At 38.1% G+C, this 17,459-nt stretch overlaps 1 protein-coding gene across 2 annotated transcripts in view; it reads left to right on the forward strand.

Annotated features, from left to right (window-relative positions):
• Positions 1 to 678: 678 nt before the first annotated feature.
• Positions 679 to 17,459, forward strand: part of CACNA1S (calcium voltage-gated channel subunit alpha1 S) — a 3,469,037-nt gene continuing 3,452,256 nt past the window's right edge. Inside the window, exon 1 of one of the 2 annotated variants that reach the window (XM_044076603.1) lies at positions 679 to 1,105. In XM_044076603.1, coding sequence (XP_043932538.1) covers positions 933 to 1,105 — 173 coding nt within the window. In that variant the 5' untranslated portion in view covers positions 679 to 932. The remainder of the gene's footprint in view (positions 1,106 to 17,459) is intronic. The other variant, XM_044076604.1, reaches the window with a different exon arrangement.

Below are 17,459 nucleotides of genomic sequence, written 5' to 3' on the forward strand. Positions count from 1 at the left end.
GGAAAACTGCTGTGTCCCTACTAGTTTCATTCCATAAGGTCCAGAGTGCAGTAGTTCTAAATACAGCAGGCTTCTAAAAGTAAACTGCTCTGTCAGTATATTTTGTTCATAATTACATTTCAGTGTCAGAATTATACATAAATGAAATGTAACAAACTTTCGTTTTCAGTTTATGTCTGAAAAAGAACCAAAGTCAAAATAGAGACTATTCTATATTTCCAAACAGACTTTCTTTTACAAGTTGCAGATATGCAAATACTTTCAGCAACTCCAACCTAAAGTCATTATTACATTTATAATTATCAAATACAATGAAACCCATTCCAGAAGATGTCTACCAATCCACACAGGTGTAGGCAGGGTGAGAACTAACTACATTATAAACATTCATTGCCGATTTTTTTGACAGACCAGGTTGAACAATTATGGAGAGAGACAGCGTATTCTACCATGGACCCGCGTTATTAAAGCATATTTGTTACTCAAATGTTTTAGAAACTTCTATCCCGTTTCATAGCTCTTTGTGTCGTGTTTCTGCCAAGCAGGGTAGATTTATTACACCGTAAAAGCGTTTGCTTTCCTTTCTTTCTAGCCTGTGGGGTTGTTTAGGAAAGTATCTGCAGCATTGCTGGGCCATGATGACTTGGAATGACAGCTGTTGAGTTCTTTTCTGCTGTCTCAGGAGCAGTTACAGCCCAGGACAAGAAAGCTGGCAGAGGCTAAATTTATACACCCCCTGCCCCAGCGGTGTTTCTTTACAGTCCAAGAATCCTAGCTCAGCAGAAAAAAGTACCGAACACTTAGGGGAACCTCAGCAGTAAGTAGAAGGGCGAGGGAAGGGGGCAGCTCTTTTTCACTGCCTGGGAGACTCGGATGACTAAGAAAGAAGGGGAAAACAAAGAAAAAAAGTATAGAGATATATAACGGTGAAAATGGAGCCTAATGCCGTAAATGCGGACAGCAGTTCTTTGCAACTAAGGAAAATGCAAAAAGAAAAAGCCAAGAAGTTGGCTATCGCGGCTTCGAACCGGCCTGCCCGGGCACTTTTTTGCCTCAGTCTGAAAAACCCACTAAGAAGGGCTTGCATCAGCATCGTGGAATGGAAGTATCCTTTAACTAACCCAGCTAAATGGAATAATAATTTTAAAAGGAATAAAACTGGCAACGACAAAAACATGTTTTAAAGAAACGCATTACAATAAAAAAGCGCTGTCAATGTGCTGTCTTTTTGTAAAAGAAACGGAAATGTGTCTGGTTATGGCACTAAAGGAGACGACGTACAAGGTAAGGAATAAAAAGGAGGAGGGGGTGGAATAGCGAAGTGGCAAATGAGTGATTGACAGTAGCCACATGGGAAAGTTAAATAACATAAGTAAAGAATGCATAATTTCTACACACCTGTTAACAAATTTTAACTAAGCCGTGCTTAAGACGCTGATGAAATTCAGCCTGTACCTGTAACAGAAGCGTACGTTTCTGGTTGAACGACTGTGTCAGTTCTTAACTTGTGTGAAGCGAAAAAAAGTTTAGGTGAAGAAAAGAAAATAATGCTGGTAATGAATGGGGCAGGCAGAAATTAGTGAAACGAGGGAAAAGTTTTTGAGCGCGAAATAATTTTTTTTTACCATATAGCGCGTGTAAGATGTGAATACCTTTCAGCTGTCGCACTTTTTTTTCAGGGAAGATACGTCATTCATTTTAACAGTTAAAGATCCTTCTATGGTAGTGAGAGAAGACTGACAATAATACGACAGGTGACAGTTTAAAGCAGAAACTCACTGAACAGTGTTGTGCTTGATGACGTCGTTACATATTCACAGACTTCAAAATCAGGAAAAGTTTAGACGTGGGTATGAGTGGGGTGACCCCCCCCCCCCCCTTGAGGTAAGGTCATACCTTCTAGCTTTCAAGATTTTTGCCTCATATGTTGGTCCATTTCTCAAGAAATGGGAGGTTTTCAAGCAAATCATTGCAGATGCGCACATTACAGTTTCAGATTCTGTATCCTTTGGAAATGCATGCTACCACAAATGTTATTCTGTTAACTTTCTAAGTTTATAAGAGTAATATTTAAAATTTGACCCTATTTTGTGGGCCTTTGTCTCCCCTATCCACTATTTTGGGCCTTGTCCAAATTTCTTGCGCAAAGACGTTGAAGGGTGTTGGTTGGTGTCATTTAATGATCACGGTGCAACCCTTCCACAAACACTGATATCTGTTTGTGGAAGGTAGCACCGTGATCACCACGCAGCAACTCGAAAAAGAACAGCTTTACCACCTACACATGACAGACACTAAAGAAATTTGCAAGCAAAATTGTATTCGGAATGTCAGTTGCCTACCTAAAAGTATAAAAGGTTCGGATTATTTTTACAGACAGCTTTTCTGTAAATTCTTTGTTTCCTAATATTTTATTAAGTTTATTAGAACCGAAGAATTTGAGAGTTAATATACTATCCCACCAAAAGTGCGCGCGTAAAGTAACTCCCATCAAAATGTCAAACATCACAGAAAAAAAACACGCACATGGACACCCACAGTACCGTACACACACACACACACACACACACACACTTCCATATGTACATATATATATTTATAGGTTCATAGGTTGATACTAGGCTATCTGCCCTAGGGCATTTATAAGCCTAGCCAAAGTGTGTTTGGCTTTCGCCACCCTTTTAGATTTGTAGACTGTGCCTTTGAATAGTAGGTCACAGAATATAGCCCCTTTACTGTTAGGTTATTTTTCCCTCTGCCTAGCAGGGACCCAGAAGAAATCCCGGGGTATACTTACGATCTCCCATCCACTCGTCAAGATTTCTCTTGAAGAGGGTCAGTGAGGGGCTCTGCCTGACATGGATTGGGATTTTGTTCCAGAGTGAGGGGAGCCTCTGGGATATGAATCTGTCCCTCCAGCATGTCCTATTTATTTCTGTGCTGAGGTTCAAGTCTCTGGAGTGTGTAGCTCTAAGGGATTTGGATTTCGTGAGGTGGAGCATGTCCATTAATTCTGGGTTGGACATGGCTTTATATGTCAGGCACAGATCGCCTCTGAGTAGGCGGTAAGCAACTGAGTAGAGCTGGAGTTTCTTTAGCCTAACTGCATAGGGCATCTGTTTGAGTCCCTTGATCTTCTTGGTGAGGTACTTTTGGGGTCTTTCCAGTTGCTGCAGGTATCGGGTAAGGTACATCCCAAATGGGGCATTGTATTCAATTATGGGCCTGATGAGTGATGAATAGAGTGGCACAACGACCTCTCTTGATCTAGATGTGAAACATTTCGTGATGAGGTGGGCTATATAGAAGGTCTTTCTAACCACTTTGGCAATGTGATTGTCAAAGGAGAGATTACTATCTACTTGGGTCCCCAAATCCCTAATTACTTCCTCCGTAGTTAATGGATCACCTCCTATGTGGTAGTCTGTGGGCACTTTGTTTTTCACAAAGGGTATGACTATGCATTTTTTAGCATTTACCTTCAGGCCATGGCTTTGGCACCAGTTATCTGTCTCTGTGAGACCCTTTTGGAGGATGCTTGTGTCAGCCGGAGAGTCTATTATGGCACCCAGTTTGCAGTCATCTGCGAACTTGGTCAGCCATGGTCCTCCCGTGTTTGCCTGTACCTCAGAGAAATAAACACCGAACAAGAGAGGTCCCAGGACTGAACCTTGTGGGACGCCACTTGTGACTGGTTTAGAGTCTGACAAGGCACCTCCAATTCTGACCATGTGGGTTCTATCCCTGAGCCAGTTCGCAACCCATCTTGTGACATAGGGGTTGATATTTAAGCTGGTGAGCTTATTTATGATTCCTGAGTGGGGTATTGTGTCGAAGGCTTTTGCGAGGTCCAGGTAGGCTGTGTGGACTACCTTCCCTTCGTCTGTGGCCCTGGTAACTGTTTCAAAGAAGTCGACCAGGTTCAAGAGGCAAGATCTGCCTTTAACAAAGCTGAATTGGGTAGGATCCAGCGTCTGAAGGTTTCCGATGTCATTGTTTATGAGTTCCATGATGATATGCTCCATAGCTTTGCAGACCAGGCTAGTCAGGCTTATAGGGCGATAGTTTCCGGGGTCTGTTGCGGCAACTCCCTTGTGGAGCGGGACCACTGTTGCTGTATGCTATTCCTTGGGTACATATCCTGTGGTAAGGCTGAGCTTGAACAGTGACTTAATGTGAGGGTTAAGTTCATCTTGTAGCTCGTGTAAGATGCAGCCCGGGACACCGTCCGGTCCCATTGATGCTGTGTTTTTGCTTTGGAGAGGGCAGCTCTCACCTGTTCATCTGTGATATCTGGGAGGCTACACTCTGTTGGGATGGAGATTTTCACTTTTGGGGGGGATGGGGGGGGGGATTTGCACTGAATCTGTCTGCCAGGATGTTGGCAATGTCTGTGGGTTCAGTGTATTTTTTGTCATTTTGCACTAACTCGGAGCATATCTGGGAGTTGCTGCCCAGGTTCCTGACATAACTAAAGAAGGCCTTGTGATTGTCCTTAGTATCTTGTGCAATTTTTCTTTCGAAGCTGGCCTTAGATGATTTTATGAGGGATCGTAGCTTCTTGCTAGTACTGATCAGAGATGCCTTCCTTTTTTAGGATTTTGCTCTATCATGTAGTAGCTTCCTCCTTTTGTTGTATAGCTTATTTATGGCTGGGGTCCACCAGACAGGTCTCCTGCCTTTGGAGGAGTGAGTTTTGGTTTTATTTGGGATAGCACTATCTATACATTCCTGTAGGTGACCATAGAATGCGTTTGTGAATATATATATATATATATATATATATATATATATATATATATATGTTACGTATGTGTGTGTGTGTATGTATATATATATAGATGTGTGTGTATTAACGTATGTACTGACCTGGAGTTTTCAGTCACTCGACCTAGCTACTCCATCGTAATAGTTTGATCCTTGCCAACACTCTGCTTTCCACTGGTAACTTGTGTTATTGCCATACTCTTATCGTTTGACACCTGAATTCCAGTTCTGAGCAGACTTTCAAAATCCAGCTGCCTGACTATAGTCCACACCTTATTCCTTGTTTGTTATCTTTGGCAGATGCGCAAACTTTAGGCCCTTTTTCAGTATCTAAAAAGGAGTTTTCTCAACTCAGGTGGACTGCTTTGTTTGTAGTTCCACTAATTGCATCTGCTGCTGTAGGACAATTTTTCCAAGAGTTTGCTGCCAATTGCTTGTTGTGGTACTTAGTGATAATTTCAGCAGTGGCCCAACTCTGAAACAGTGAGCATCCTTCCTCCCATTCAGCTGGTAACTCTCAGGGTCCTATACTTCTTACATTTCCTATTGACTAATTTCTTGTATCTATCATCCTGATTGCTGTTAAGGTTATAGCTATAATATGGATCTAATAGTCAGATGAAGTCCAGACAAGTGAAAACACTTGTCTAACTTTTGTAACTGGATGTGTTGATTCCAGCATTAAAATTATTTTAAAGGACAGTGATTTCATAGAGCCTGTCTTCCTATATGCGCTTTGTTTATATGTCTCTGTGTGTGAATATAGTCAACAAACCCACAGTAAAACATCCTGAATGACAATTAGACTGAAACTAACATACTGAATCAGAAAATAACTGAAAATTACAAACCTATCAGAAAAACACAAAACCCAAACAAACCCATTCACAACTAATCACAAAAAACAAATAATATAATTTTGCAGTAAGTAAAGCACTACCACAGGAAGAAAAAAAAAACAAACAAACAAAACTACCAGACCAAATTTGTCTGAATATTGTTAATGTTAGGGAGAGGGTTTTCCAGAAGGTAAGGTACATAGATAGGGTTACAGTCAGCATGCCTGTGTAAGGTTGGGCAGCCCCCTCCACCACCTTACTCGTGTGCTAACCCTATCCCTGTCCCTATCCCTAACCTTGCACCTTATCTTCCACAAAAGCTTTACCCTAACAGTAAAACTACACTAAATAGGCCTATACCATGCCTCTCAACTATACAGATTTTCGCAGAATGTCCAGATTTTTGCATCATATTTTTGGTCCGTTTTTCATAAAATTGTGGGTTTTTGGCAAATTAATGCTAAATCATTAAAGATTGAAGTTAGAACATAATGACAGACATTTGAGTTTTAGACTTCATACCCTTCAAAAAATTCATGCTAATGTAAAACCTGTTATTCTATCAACTTTCTAAGTTTGTAAGAGCAATATTTAAAAATTGTCCCTATTTTTGGGCCTTTGTCCTACTTGAATTTGTGGCTTTGTCCAGATTTCTTGTTTAAAGAGGTTGAGAGGTATAGCCCATACAGATGCATAAAACTACATATATTCCATTAACTAACCCTTTTTCTAACCTGCAAACCCTGTTATGTGCGTGCGCGTACACACAGCTAGCCCACAGACACAGGCATATAGCTTACCTATTTTGGCAAAAAAAAAAAAAATCAAAATAAATGTTCGGTAAATCAAACATTTGGTAAAACCAAACCGCAAATGAATGTTCAGTCAAAAGAAGTGCTATCACATAAAGGGTCTCTGTTATTTTGTTGAGATGCAGCTACATCAAGCCTCATCTCACTGAAATAAAAAACGCTGGAAACTCACGTTCCTGACTAGTAACCACCAACTTGAGAGAGAGAAAACTCTGTTAGGTTTCACTTCTCGGAGTTGTCGAGTTGTAGTCAGTGGCTTCTGTTCATTGAGTTACAGATTCAGTGAGATATGGCTTTACGAATAGTTATACTAATATGTTTCAAATTCAGGTAAAGTCATTATACGCTTCACTCTGGGTTTGTGTTCACTTTTAGGGTTGCCACCTTTTCAAATGCTTAGTGCTGTACAGAAAAATGATTTCACATGACATTTCTTATCTCTGACCTGCACAATCGACCCAAAAACTAACCCTCTGTCTTGACATATCATATTCCTTCTCACTACAGTATTGTAGTTTTCAAAATTATTTAGATGAACATTAAAATACTGCTGAAATGTCTAGGCATTTACCACTTTCTTCACTTTTGAGAAGACAATCACTGTGCAGATTAGGCTATCTTTTTAAAATGGAGATGTATCAGCTTCAGTGTAAAAGCTTTTTTTTTTCAAGTAAGTTTGTTGTTGTGTAAACTGGTGAGATAGGCTCTGGCTTCTCTACGACCCTGTAGTGGATTAATCCTTGCTGAGACATTCTGAAGCCATTAATACAACTACAAAACTACAATTTAATTTACCTTTTTGTGTATGTATGTCAGTTACTGTAACTTTAGAAAAACTCGAAAAATCACAGGGAAAGGTAGTATGTAATACTAACAAATATATTTTAAATTATGAATGCATAAAATAACTTCTGATGCTCCCTGTTTCGCAGTTGTTATAAATACTTCTGTTCTGAATTTCAGGTCTTGGGTTAGATCATTTGTCATTTACATTTTTTGCCTGCATGTTCCAAGTTTGGATGATTGCCAGGTATATAAAATAGAAAAAAAAAAACCTCTTTTTAGAAAGAATGTAATATTGTTAAGCTCTTGCCAGTGGTGAGAATCAAACCCTGCACCTTGTGCTTGAAAAGCATACAGCTTAACCACTGTACCGTTGACCTTTCAGGTGATTATCTTGCCATCAGTGGTTCTCTGTCTGTGACTCAGAAGATCCAGTTATTAAATATATAAATAATTCAGTAGGTAGGAAAAAGCTGCAGCTGCTGTTATCCTCTTTGCAAGGAATGGCTTGGTTTATACAATTCGCTAAGCTTCATGTTAGCTTTTGCTACAGCATTTTTATGTATAGTTCAAATGTCAATTGGTTATCATTTATACAGACCAAGAATTTAGCAGGTGAGACTTCTTCAGTGACAGCACAGTCAAGTACAATAATGCTTATTTTGGGGAAAACTGGACAGACTCCAATGTATAGTTTGCTGTAGCAGTTGTGGGATCATCAGCATATTGGATAAGATCCTTCACAATGTTTAGTTTTCCCAAGTTGTAGACAGAATGTCCAGTCTAGCCTCTCTTATCAAACTGAAGGCATTTTCCAACTCTGAATGTGAGGATGGTGCTAAAGTCTTTGCCATTAAGAGTGATCTCATTAGAAAATAAACTCTTCTTTCTACCTTGATAGGCTGTGGCTTCTGACTTTACCTAATGGGAGTTACGGTACATTAACTACTCCAAGGTCAGGAAATTGATTTTGAGCATGCATTGTATGACCAGCAGGCTAGACTTGGCACCAACCAAGTTACTTAAAGTCTTCATGGATGTTTTGGCTAAAGTTATTGTTCATCATCTTGATCACTGCGCAGTAGCTTTAGCTGTATGGGTTATATCTTGCCAAGAATATAATGGCCAGACAGCTTCCAAAGCCTCAGGGTGCCTTCCATGCACCAAAATTGTCAAGCAGCTCCAGCTGAGCTGAGCTCCACAAAATATAGGTTTGACCACGAAGCCCTTAAGAGCATTACTGCCCCAGAAGAGTACGCCTTTGCTTTCCTTTGCTGGTTAGATATAGTAAGTTCCCTTTGGGGAAAAAATATTCCATTTTATTAAATTTATTGATTCTATTACTTTTTTCTTTGGGGAAAGTTATTTTAAAGATAAGAGTGTCATGTTTTAACAGACTGTCTTGAGACTTTAATGTAGTTTTAAATGGAGCACTCATTTCTTTCTGTCAGTTTACAAGTAGTGTTAACTAACTGAAAAGATATTTTCTGTGGAAAAAAATCTGTTAATTTTTCTTTGGTGGGACTGCCATATTATTTGAAAGTGCATTTAACTCTGTTTTTTTCTGTCAAAAGAAGTTACCTTTTGTGGACTGGTACTTTCACCAGCATTTGCTGCTTGTCTTCCCTAGGAAGGAGGCAGCAGTTTCAGCTTGACCATGGAACAGACTCCTGTTCCTGCTGTTGGTCCTTCTTCCAGCTATAAAAAGAAAATAAGTTAAGCAAACAGCCTTTGCCACCACAGCAGGCTAACAGTTTACCTCAGCCTCAGGTGGATGACTCTGCTGTGGCCATTTGTTGTACCTCAGACCACTCATCTTTTACCCCATCTCCCTCTGGTGTCAGTCTCAGTGGACCTTGGGTTAGCCATGTCCTCTGTGGATGTTGGAGTCCCCTCAACAGGCTAGGGAGAGCCAGTCTTGTCAGTCCTGGGAGAGGGAACAGGAAAGGTTTTCCTGTTGTGCCAGAATGCTGTACCCATCTTTGGGGAAGCAGCTTCTGCCATTAGTAACACAATTGGCCCCATTTTTCCTCTCAAAAAGAAACAGAAAACCAAGAATGTATCTATTCCTTCTCAATTTTCTGTAGTCAGGAGCAGTTTACTGGGTCTGGCTCAGAGTTTAATTCAGGCTATAGATCCTTCTTGGATAGTATTTTCCGGTAAAAGAAAGAGAGAATCCTCTTTTCCTGAAGAGATTCAGGATTCTGAATCTGAACAGGAAGATGCAACGAAAAGATTCACGTTTTTTTTTTCCCTCAGATTTCTTATTCAGACTCGGAGGAGAGCTGAGTTTCTGATGCTTCGTGTGGGGATTTGTTTTTCTCTGAGACTATTACTAGAATGTGCCAGTGTTTTCAGCGGGAGAACACTGAGGTTTCTCAGTGGCTCAGAAAATACTATGAGTTTTGCAGAAGGATTTTCCTTAACCTCCACCCATTCCTCCTGTTCTTTTGGCTTAGATGATGTGTGTTACCGCTTGTAGTTTTACTTGTAGTCAGCCAGTTGCCCCTAAAATGGCAGACAGGATGTATAAAATTCTTCCCTCTTTTAAATTTTTTATACAGTATTGCCTAACATGAGCCAGTAGCTATATTCTTAGTTGATCCCACTGCTGTTAAACACTTAGTTAATTCCAGTCTTATTGTTTCTCTTAAGGATGGGACAGTTATGGATAGGTAGAGAAGTGTATACTTCTGCAACTTTGATTTTCAGAATTTTGAAAAGTCAGATTCATATGTTAAAGTTTGTTATGACAAATTGTGAAAACACGAAGAATGTTTTATCTGCAGTTTCTTCTTGTGAGGAAAAATCTGCTTTAAATAACTTAAGTTTCTTCATTTGCACAAGTCACTAACTATTGTTTGCAGTTGTTGCACAACGTTGTTGATACTTCCAAGGCTATGGCCACTGGTACTGTTTTAAGGGAGTATTTAAGGGAGTATGGCTTTCTCAGCGTCTTCTAGGTTATGTTAAAAATGAGATTTTAAACACTCCTTTGGATAGTGTTTGGCCTGTTTGCCACAGAGGTGATCAAAAAGTGTGATGAAAGGGCAAGCTGATCCAGGGAATCTCTTAAGAGGTTTTAGCTCTCCTTTTCCAAATTGTCCAAGGGATTTTCTTTCTCCTTTTCCATTTCTGGCAGAAAACAGAATAAATAGTAATTAACAGAATTCAGGTAAACAGATAAGAAGGAATGGCAAGAGAGTTCCAGAAAGAAGTTCTAACCTCCCAAAACTAAGGACAGTTCAATATGTCCGAATGACTGTTCAAGAGAACTTCTGACCCATTCCCACCCAGGCCCCCCTTTTCTGTCAGAAAGTCTTAATCTCCATTTTTTCTCTTTTTTTCTTTTTGGCAGTAGATGGCCTCAGGCAAATGGGTTCTGAATATCATTCATCAAGATTTGAGATGGCAGTGGGAAGAAATTCCTGCTTTCCAGGGGGTCATTCCTCATCCTTCAGCTAAGACACTTGTTTCCAATTGTTCTTCATCACATGCTGTCCTAAGGACTGCTAGAATCAATTCCTCCTTCCCAAGTGAGGAAGTATTTTTTATTAAAGGATGGTCCTAAGTGCCAAAAAAAAAAGAAAATATTTGGAGACCAGTTCTGGATCTTTCTTTCCTAAACTTGTTTGTGATAGTGGTGTAATTCAGAGTTATGTCGCTTCACAACCTGGTACCTCTTCTTCCTCTTTCAAGTTTCCTGGTAACACTAAACGTACAAGAAGCTTAGTGTCACATACCTATTCACCCAGACTTCAGACGTTTCTTAATGTTTTCTGCGTCTGGATCACATTATCAGTTCTCTACCTTAACCTTTGAACTATCCACTGCACCAAGAGTGTTCACAAAGTGTCTAGCTCCAGTTATACCTCATTGCAGGCTACATGAGATCCACATTTTTCCATATTTTGGCGACTTGGTCATTTTGCAGAATCTTTTTCAAAGTTTTAGGAATCTCTGTAATGGGTGAAAGATCTTACACAAGCCAGGATTCCAAGAGAACACTCAGAAGTCTTTCTTGACTCTCTCACACATTGTGTCCTGTGATGTAAACTAGACACATCAGTTCAAATAGCTTTTCTTCCTCAGGAAAGAAAAAATCTTATGATACGCCCGGCAAGGTTCCACATGAGAAATATACAGTGGTATCTGAAACTTCTTTGATCCCACCAACACCCGTTATCTTTTTAAATCGAGTACTGAGTTTTGTCAGAAGAGAAATATTTTGGTGGAGACAACAGATATCCTTAAATCCAGGGCTCCCCGTGTCCTTCCCTGCTTCAAAACAGTCATTCACCACTGACACTTCAGACTTTACTTAGGGAGCAATTTCAGGAGTGATAAAAGTGCACAGGTGTGGGACACCTAAGACAGATGTAAGCATATAAATATCTAAAAGATGTTTGCCCTGATCAAGGCACTCAACATTCTTTACCATCTTTGGCCCTTGTCACCGCTTCAAAGTGGATTCAGGCAATACCACACTCTTGTGGTACATCAAACAAGGGGGAACCAGGTTGTTACCTCCTTTGCAGACTAGCCATGTTAGCTTGGGGTATAGCTTCACAGCACAATCTCACTCTACAGGCATCCCACATTCCGTCAGAGCAAAAACTGTGTGGCAGACAAGATAAGTAGGAACAGGGCAGACCCTCACAAATGGAAACTAGATCAGGGGGTGTTCCAACATTTGATCCATCCACCTTCTTTTCTCATTTTTGAACAATCAACTGGCAAGATTCTTTTTTAGGACTGTATACAAGAAGGCATGGAAGACAGATGCCTTTCATTTCTTTGGACAGGAATGTTCCTGTATGCTTTCCCACCCTTTCCAATAATATCCAGGATCCAGGGTACTTCTGAAGATTCAGACGGAATCCCCCAAAATCATTGTGTAGAATACCTTTGGCCTAGGTCACTTTGGTTATCCTGTCTTTTGGAAATGATGGGGGGCAATTACCACAAGCTTACTCACAGACTCACAGATTGGATATACTTAAACAAAATAAGGGGTATTTGATACACTCTGACATCAGTCATTTTCAGTAGACTTCCTGAAGGATAAGGTCTTTTTTAAATACCTTTATTGAATTATCACTTGTGACATAAAAACAATTAAACTGTATTAACAAGTTAACATTTGCAAACATTATACTTCACATATATTGTTATATGTCATATAACCTAAGCAACATTACATAAATTATTCAGTTCCTGCCTTTTTTAAATAAGAAAATTAAAATGGAATTTAAAAATAGGGTAGAAATAAAAGAAAGAGAGATATGGTTAAGAAGCAAAAGGAATTATTATTGCAGAGTAAGGGGAATCCCAAAGAACAAGAAGAGGAGCAGTTGGAGAGTGCTAAGCAGAAAATAAAGGATTACCTCGATAATATGCATGAGTTTAGAAAGATTCCTGTTAAGCAACTGTTTTTTGATAATAATAACAGAGCACAAATACTTTTAGTTCGACTCAGAAAGCAGAAAGGCAAGTTTTGCCCATTTAAGTCTGTTTTGAGTTTTGCTTGTGTTTTTATGTAGGAAAAACTGAGCAGAAACTCAAAAATAGAATTGGGGAACACCTCCGAAATATTAGAGACCATTGTGAGGTAAACGCCTTGGCTAAACATATTAATTAGTGAGCTTGTCTGATGAAGTTCCTTCATAAAGTTTAACTGGAGACGAAAGTGATTACAAGCATCAAAAATTACTTTAATAAACATCTTATCTGTATCCGGTGTGGGCCATCTTTTTGGTTCAGAAAGCATAAAGGGTAGCCACCAAGCTTAGGAAGCCTATAACAAGGAAGATAACACCTATAGATGTAATGGAAATATTTCAGAAATTTTAAAGAAAAGAAATATGGAGATCAAGAAAAGGTAAAAATTGAAATGTTTATGGAAGAATTAAATATGCCAAGGTTAGCGGTAGATGAGGCTCAATTAGTAATAGGACAGGAGGAGACAAGATCAAAATGGCAATATATAGCCAATCAGCAAGTAAGTCCCCAGGAATAGATGGTATTCCTGTGGAAGTTTGGACACTAGGAGGGAAAACACTGATAAAGATCTGAAAGGTTTTGTTTAACAGTATTTTAAGAGGAGGAGAAGCACCAGCTTCCTGGAAGAAAGCAGCAGTAGTTGTAATACCCAAAAAAGGTAAAGACCCATTAGATCCAGGTTCGTACAGGCACATTTCAATCTTAAGTGTTTATATCTATAATGGCTAAAAGAATGGCAAAGGTGATGCCAAAATTGATTGACATGGATTTTGTGGAGGGGAGGCAAACATTTGGCAACATTAATAGAACATTGATGATCCAGAGGGAAGCTGAATGTAAGAAAATGCCACAGTTGTTTGTGGGTCTTGATGCAGAGAAAGCATTTGACAAGAGTACGCTGGGGCTTTATGAGCAGGGCAATGGAAGCATTTGCATTCCCTGATAAAATTATAAGGTTGATAAGGAGGATATATGAGAGATACAAGGAAAGAATTAAAGTAGGTGGGTTCCTCTCTGATAATTTCTACTTGAGCAGAGGAACCTGGCAGGGGTGTCCTCTTTCCCCTTTGTTATTTGCACTCTATTTGGCTCCATTGGCAAAGAAAATAAGAGACTCAGAAATTCAAGGTTATAATTGGTATGGTAGTCAAGAAAAGCTGGATCTATTTGCAGGTGATATTATTTTATATCTCATAAAACCAGGAAAGGACATTTCAGTGTTGTGGATCATTTTGAGGCCATTTCACATCTTTTCAGGATACAGAATTAATGAAGCTAAAACAAAGGCAATAGCTGTAAATTATGTACCAACACACTTATTGGTTCAGCAATATTCATATTTATGGGGACATGATAATGTAAAGTACTTAGGACTATGGATTAAAAAGGCAGCTAAGGTTATGTAGGAGGAAGAGACTAAACAAAACATAATTCAAAAACTTGAGACATTAAAAGCTCTGTTATATGGATATGGATAATAAGATACAAGCAGTTAAAATGTTTTAGTCCTTTTAGTCTTATACACAGGTCAGGCATATTTGTATCAACCAGAGGAGAAGTTGTGAATAGCAATTAATAAAGAGCTGAAGGACTTTATCTGGGAGGGAAAGGTGGCAAGAATCAAGTGGGATAAGGTGATTCTTCCAGTAGAACAAGTTGGTTTGGGATTAACCGATTTGGAGAGGTGTTTCAGAGCTACACTGTTAAGTCTCCTATACATAGCACAACCAGAAGCCTATAATTCAAAGTGGAAAGGGATGATAATGAAATTGGGGGAAGCTCAAGAAACAAGGCGAGACTGGGATTTTGAATGCAAATCCTTAAGGAGAATATCAGTAACCATGCATAATATTATATTCATAAAGTAGCAGAAAGTATTTTAAGATTTAAACCAACACGGGAATGGAGAAAGGAGATTCTGCCAATAGGGGTGACTGCAATTAGGGATACAGACAATAGGCATGAGGGTGTTGGAATTTATTGGAGAAAACTGGCAAAGGAACCAAGGTATTGGGAGCAAATAATTACAGAGGAAAAAGTAATGGAATGGGAAGAGGCCAAGAATTTATTTCGACTGCAGGATAGAGATTACCTTCCCTATCAAGAATTGATGTCAGAGTATAAGCAAAGTGAAATAAATAACAGGATCCTAAGTGAAATAGCAGTGCTGGTAGAGTTTTTAGTATAATCTAGAACATAAGCTGCTGTTCAAAAATGAATAATTAGTAGAGCATACAAAATACTGCATGATAACTATAAGAATCAATCAGAGGAGGTTAGAAGAGATTGGGGAGAAAGGTTGGATAAGCAATTCACAAAGAAACAATGGTGGGATATATGTACATCTCCTGAAAATGCAACAAAGTCTAGAAGATTTAGGATCTTTGCTTAGGTGTGTGCACATAGGTATTTTATACCCCAAGTAGACTCCAAAGAATTTTGCCTCAGGTAGACAGAAAATGTTGGCAGTGTTATCAGGAAGAAAGAGGTAACTGGGAACATGTTTTCTGGGAGTGTAATGAGCTGGCAGACTTTAAAGATTCCCTGCAGACTGCTCTGTCAGAGATACTGGGTGAGCAAATTGGTGTAACTAAGTAAATTATTTTTCTGAGCTATGATACAGAATCAGAATTGCCTAGACATAGTAAGCCCTTGCTGAGTCTAATTATTGCGGCTGCCAAAAAAGCAATTACAGGAAAATGTAAATTAGAGTTAAAACCAACTTTACTAGAAGTAGTGAATATAGTAACAAAGATAAAAGAACTGGAATTAGGATCTTTAGAAAAGGGTAGGAGCAAACTACATAGGGAAAAAATGAAAATTGTGGGAACAATATATGCAGAGGAAAAGAGAGGTTTAAAAGAAAGCAATATTTGAATGAGCTATGTAATGCTTGAGTGACAATGACTGGATAGATTCTAAGTTATGTATAATGCTTGCATCTTCAATCATATCAATATAGTTTGTTTTCATTTATGTAAATGTATGATTGCCTACATCATAAGTGATAATTTAATAAAGATGTTTCTGGCTTAAAAAATATATAATGTAATATAATATAATATATGAACATTTATTCACGCAAAAAAATAGTTTAGCGCTTTCGTCTCACATATTGAGACTTCATCAGAATTCTAATTAACATTATTACTGTATCATGTAATGCATATTTTTCCATTGCTCTACGCATAAAATCCAAGCTTATGTTGAATGCTTTCTCTGCATCAAACCCCAACAACAGCAATTTTTTCTTATATTTTTCTTCCCTCTGCATCATTATTGTTCTGTTAGTGCTGTCATATGTTTGCCTTGCCTGCAAGAAACCACATAGATCCATATCTATCAATTTTGGCAATGTTATTGCCATTCTTTTAGATATTATAAACATAAACACTTTATAATCATGGCTTAAGATTTAAACTGGTCTATATGAAGTTAGGTCTGACAGGTCTTTACCCTGTAGGAGTGATACAGCTACCATGCCTTTTTTCTAAGATGCTGGTGCTTACTTTATCCTTCTTTTAAATTACTTTTAAACAAAATCATCCCAAAGTTTATCACTGTCTTCTCTCCTAAATTCCATTTTCCACAGGAATACCACTTCTTACTGGAAACATCCCTGCAGATTGATTATATATCACAATTGTTATCATTCCTTCTGTCTTACCTGTTAGTTACTGAGCTTCACCTTCCTCTACCCTTTGCATAATTAAGTCTTTCATAAATATCTCCATTTTTGCTTTTTCTTGAATTCCCCAGTACTCTGCTTTATACAAATGTTCGTAAAACTGAAATATCTGTAGTACCTCTTCAGGATCTCCTGTTATTTTCCTTGTTATAGGTTTCTTAAGTTCATCAACAATGCTTTCTACTTTCTGTTGCCTAAGTTATTGTGCCACAAGTTTTTGTGCTCTGGAGTTCCTATCAAAACCAATTGCTTAACAGTAATCATTCTAAACTCATGATATTATCAAGGTAATCCTTTTTTTCCTGTAGCCCTCTACAATATTTCTTCTTAACCACATCTCTTTTTCTTTTATTTGTATTCAATTTTTAAACACTACTTTCATTGCATCCCACTCACTAGCTATAACCTCTGGAGTACTTTCTATATTCTCTTATAACTCCAGAATAATGTTCACTACCCATTCCTTAAATTCCACTATTTAACAGGTTGCTTAGATAATGTTTGCTGTGTTTTTTTTTTTTGTTTTTTTTAATTTTTTTGAGATGCTTTAATTAAAAATTGTGTTTGATAAATTAATTTTTTTATTTTTAAATGATTTTTTAATTCGAGTTTTTATTAACTTCCTTTTTTAATTAAAGATGATGATTTTAATATGGCGCTTTTTGTGATTTTTGAAAAACCTTTGTTTTTTTAAATAAATAAATAATTTTTGTATAAAGAGAAGATTTTGTTTTTTTTTTGCATTTTGTTTCATTTTTTTTTCATCGAACTTTTTTGATTTGTTTGAGACCCTTTGTTTTTTTTTCACGGACACACATTTGTTTTTTATTTTAACAGGTTGGTGGGGAAGTGTCACTGTCTCATATTTACTTCATTGCCCTGCTTTTTTATGTTAGTAATTTTTGTTGCATAGTTTGAAATAGTTAGTTGGATATGTGGAAACATTCTCAATTAAATGGAAATGTTTATGTGAAATATAAATACAATTTATGTCTAGTCTAGCTCAGTTATTTTACTTTGGGGAATAATATGTACATTTCCTCCAAATGCTACTACTGAATTCTTGTC

This window comes from Protopterus annectens, chromosome 7.part0, assembly GCF_019279795.1.
Source record: "Protopterus annectens isolate FY-2018-M chromosome 7.part0, PAN1.0, whole genome shotgun sequence".
NCBI classification, from domain to species: Eukaryota; Metazoa; Chordata; order Ceratodontiformes; family Protopteridae; genus Protopterus; species Protopterus annectens.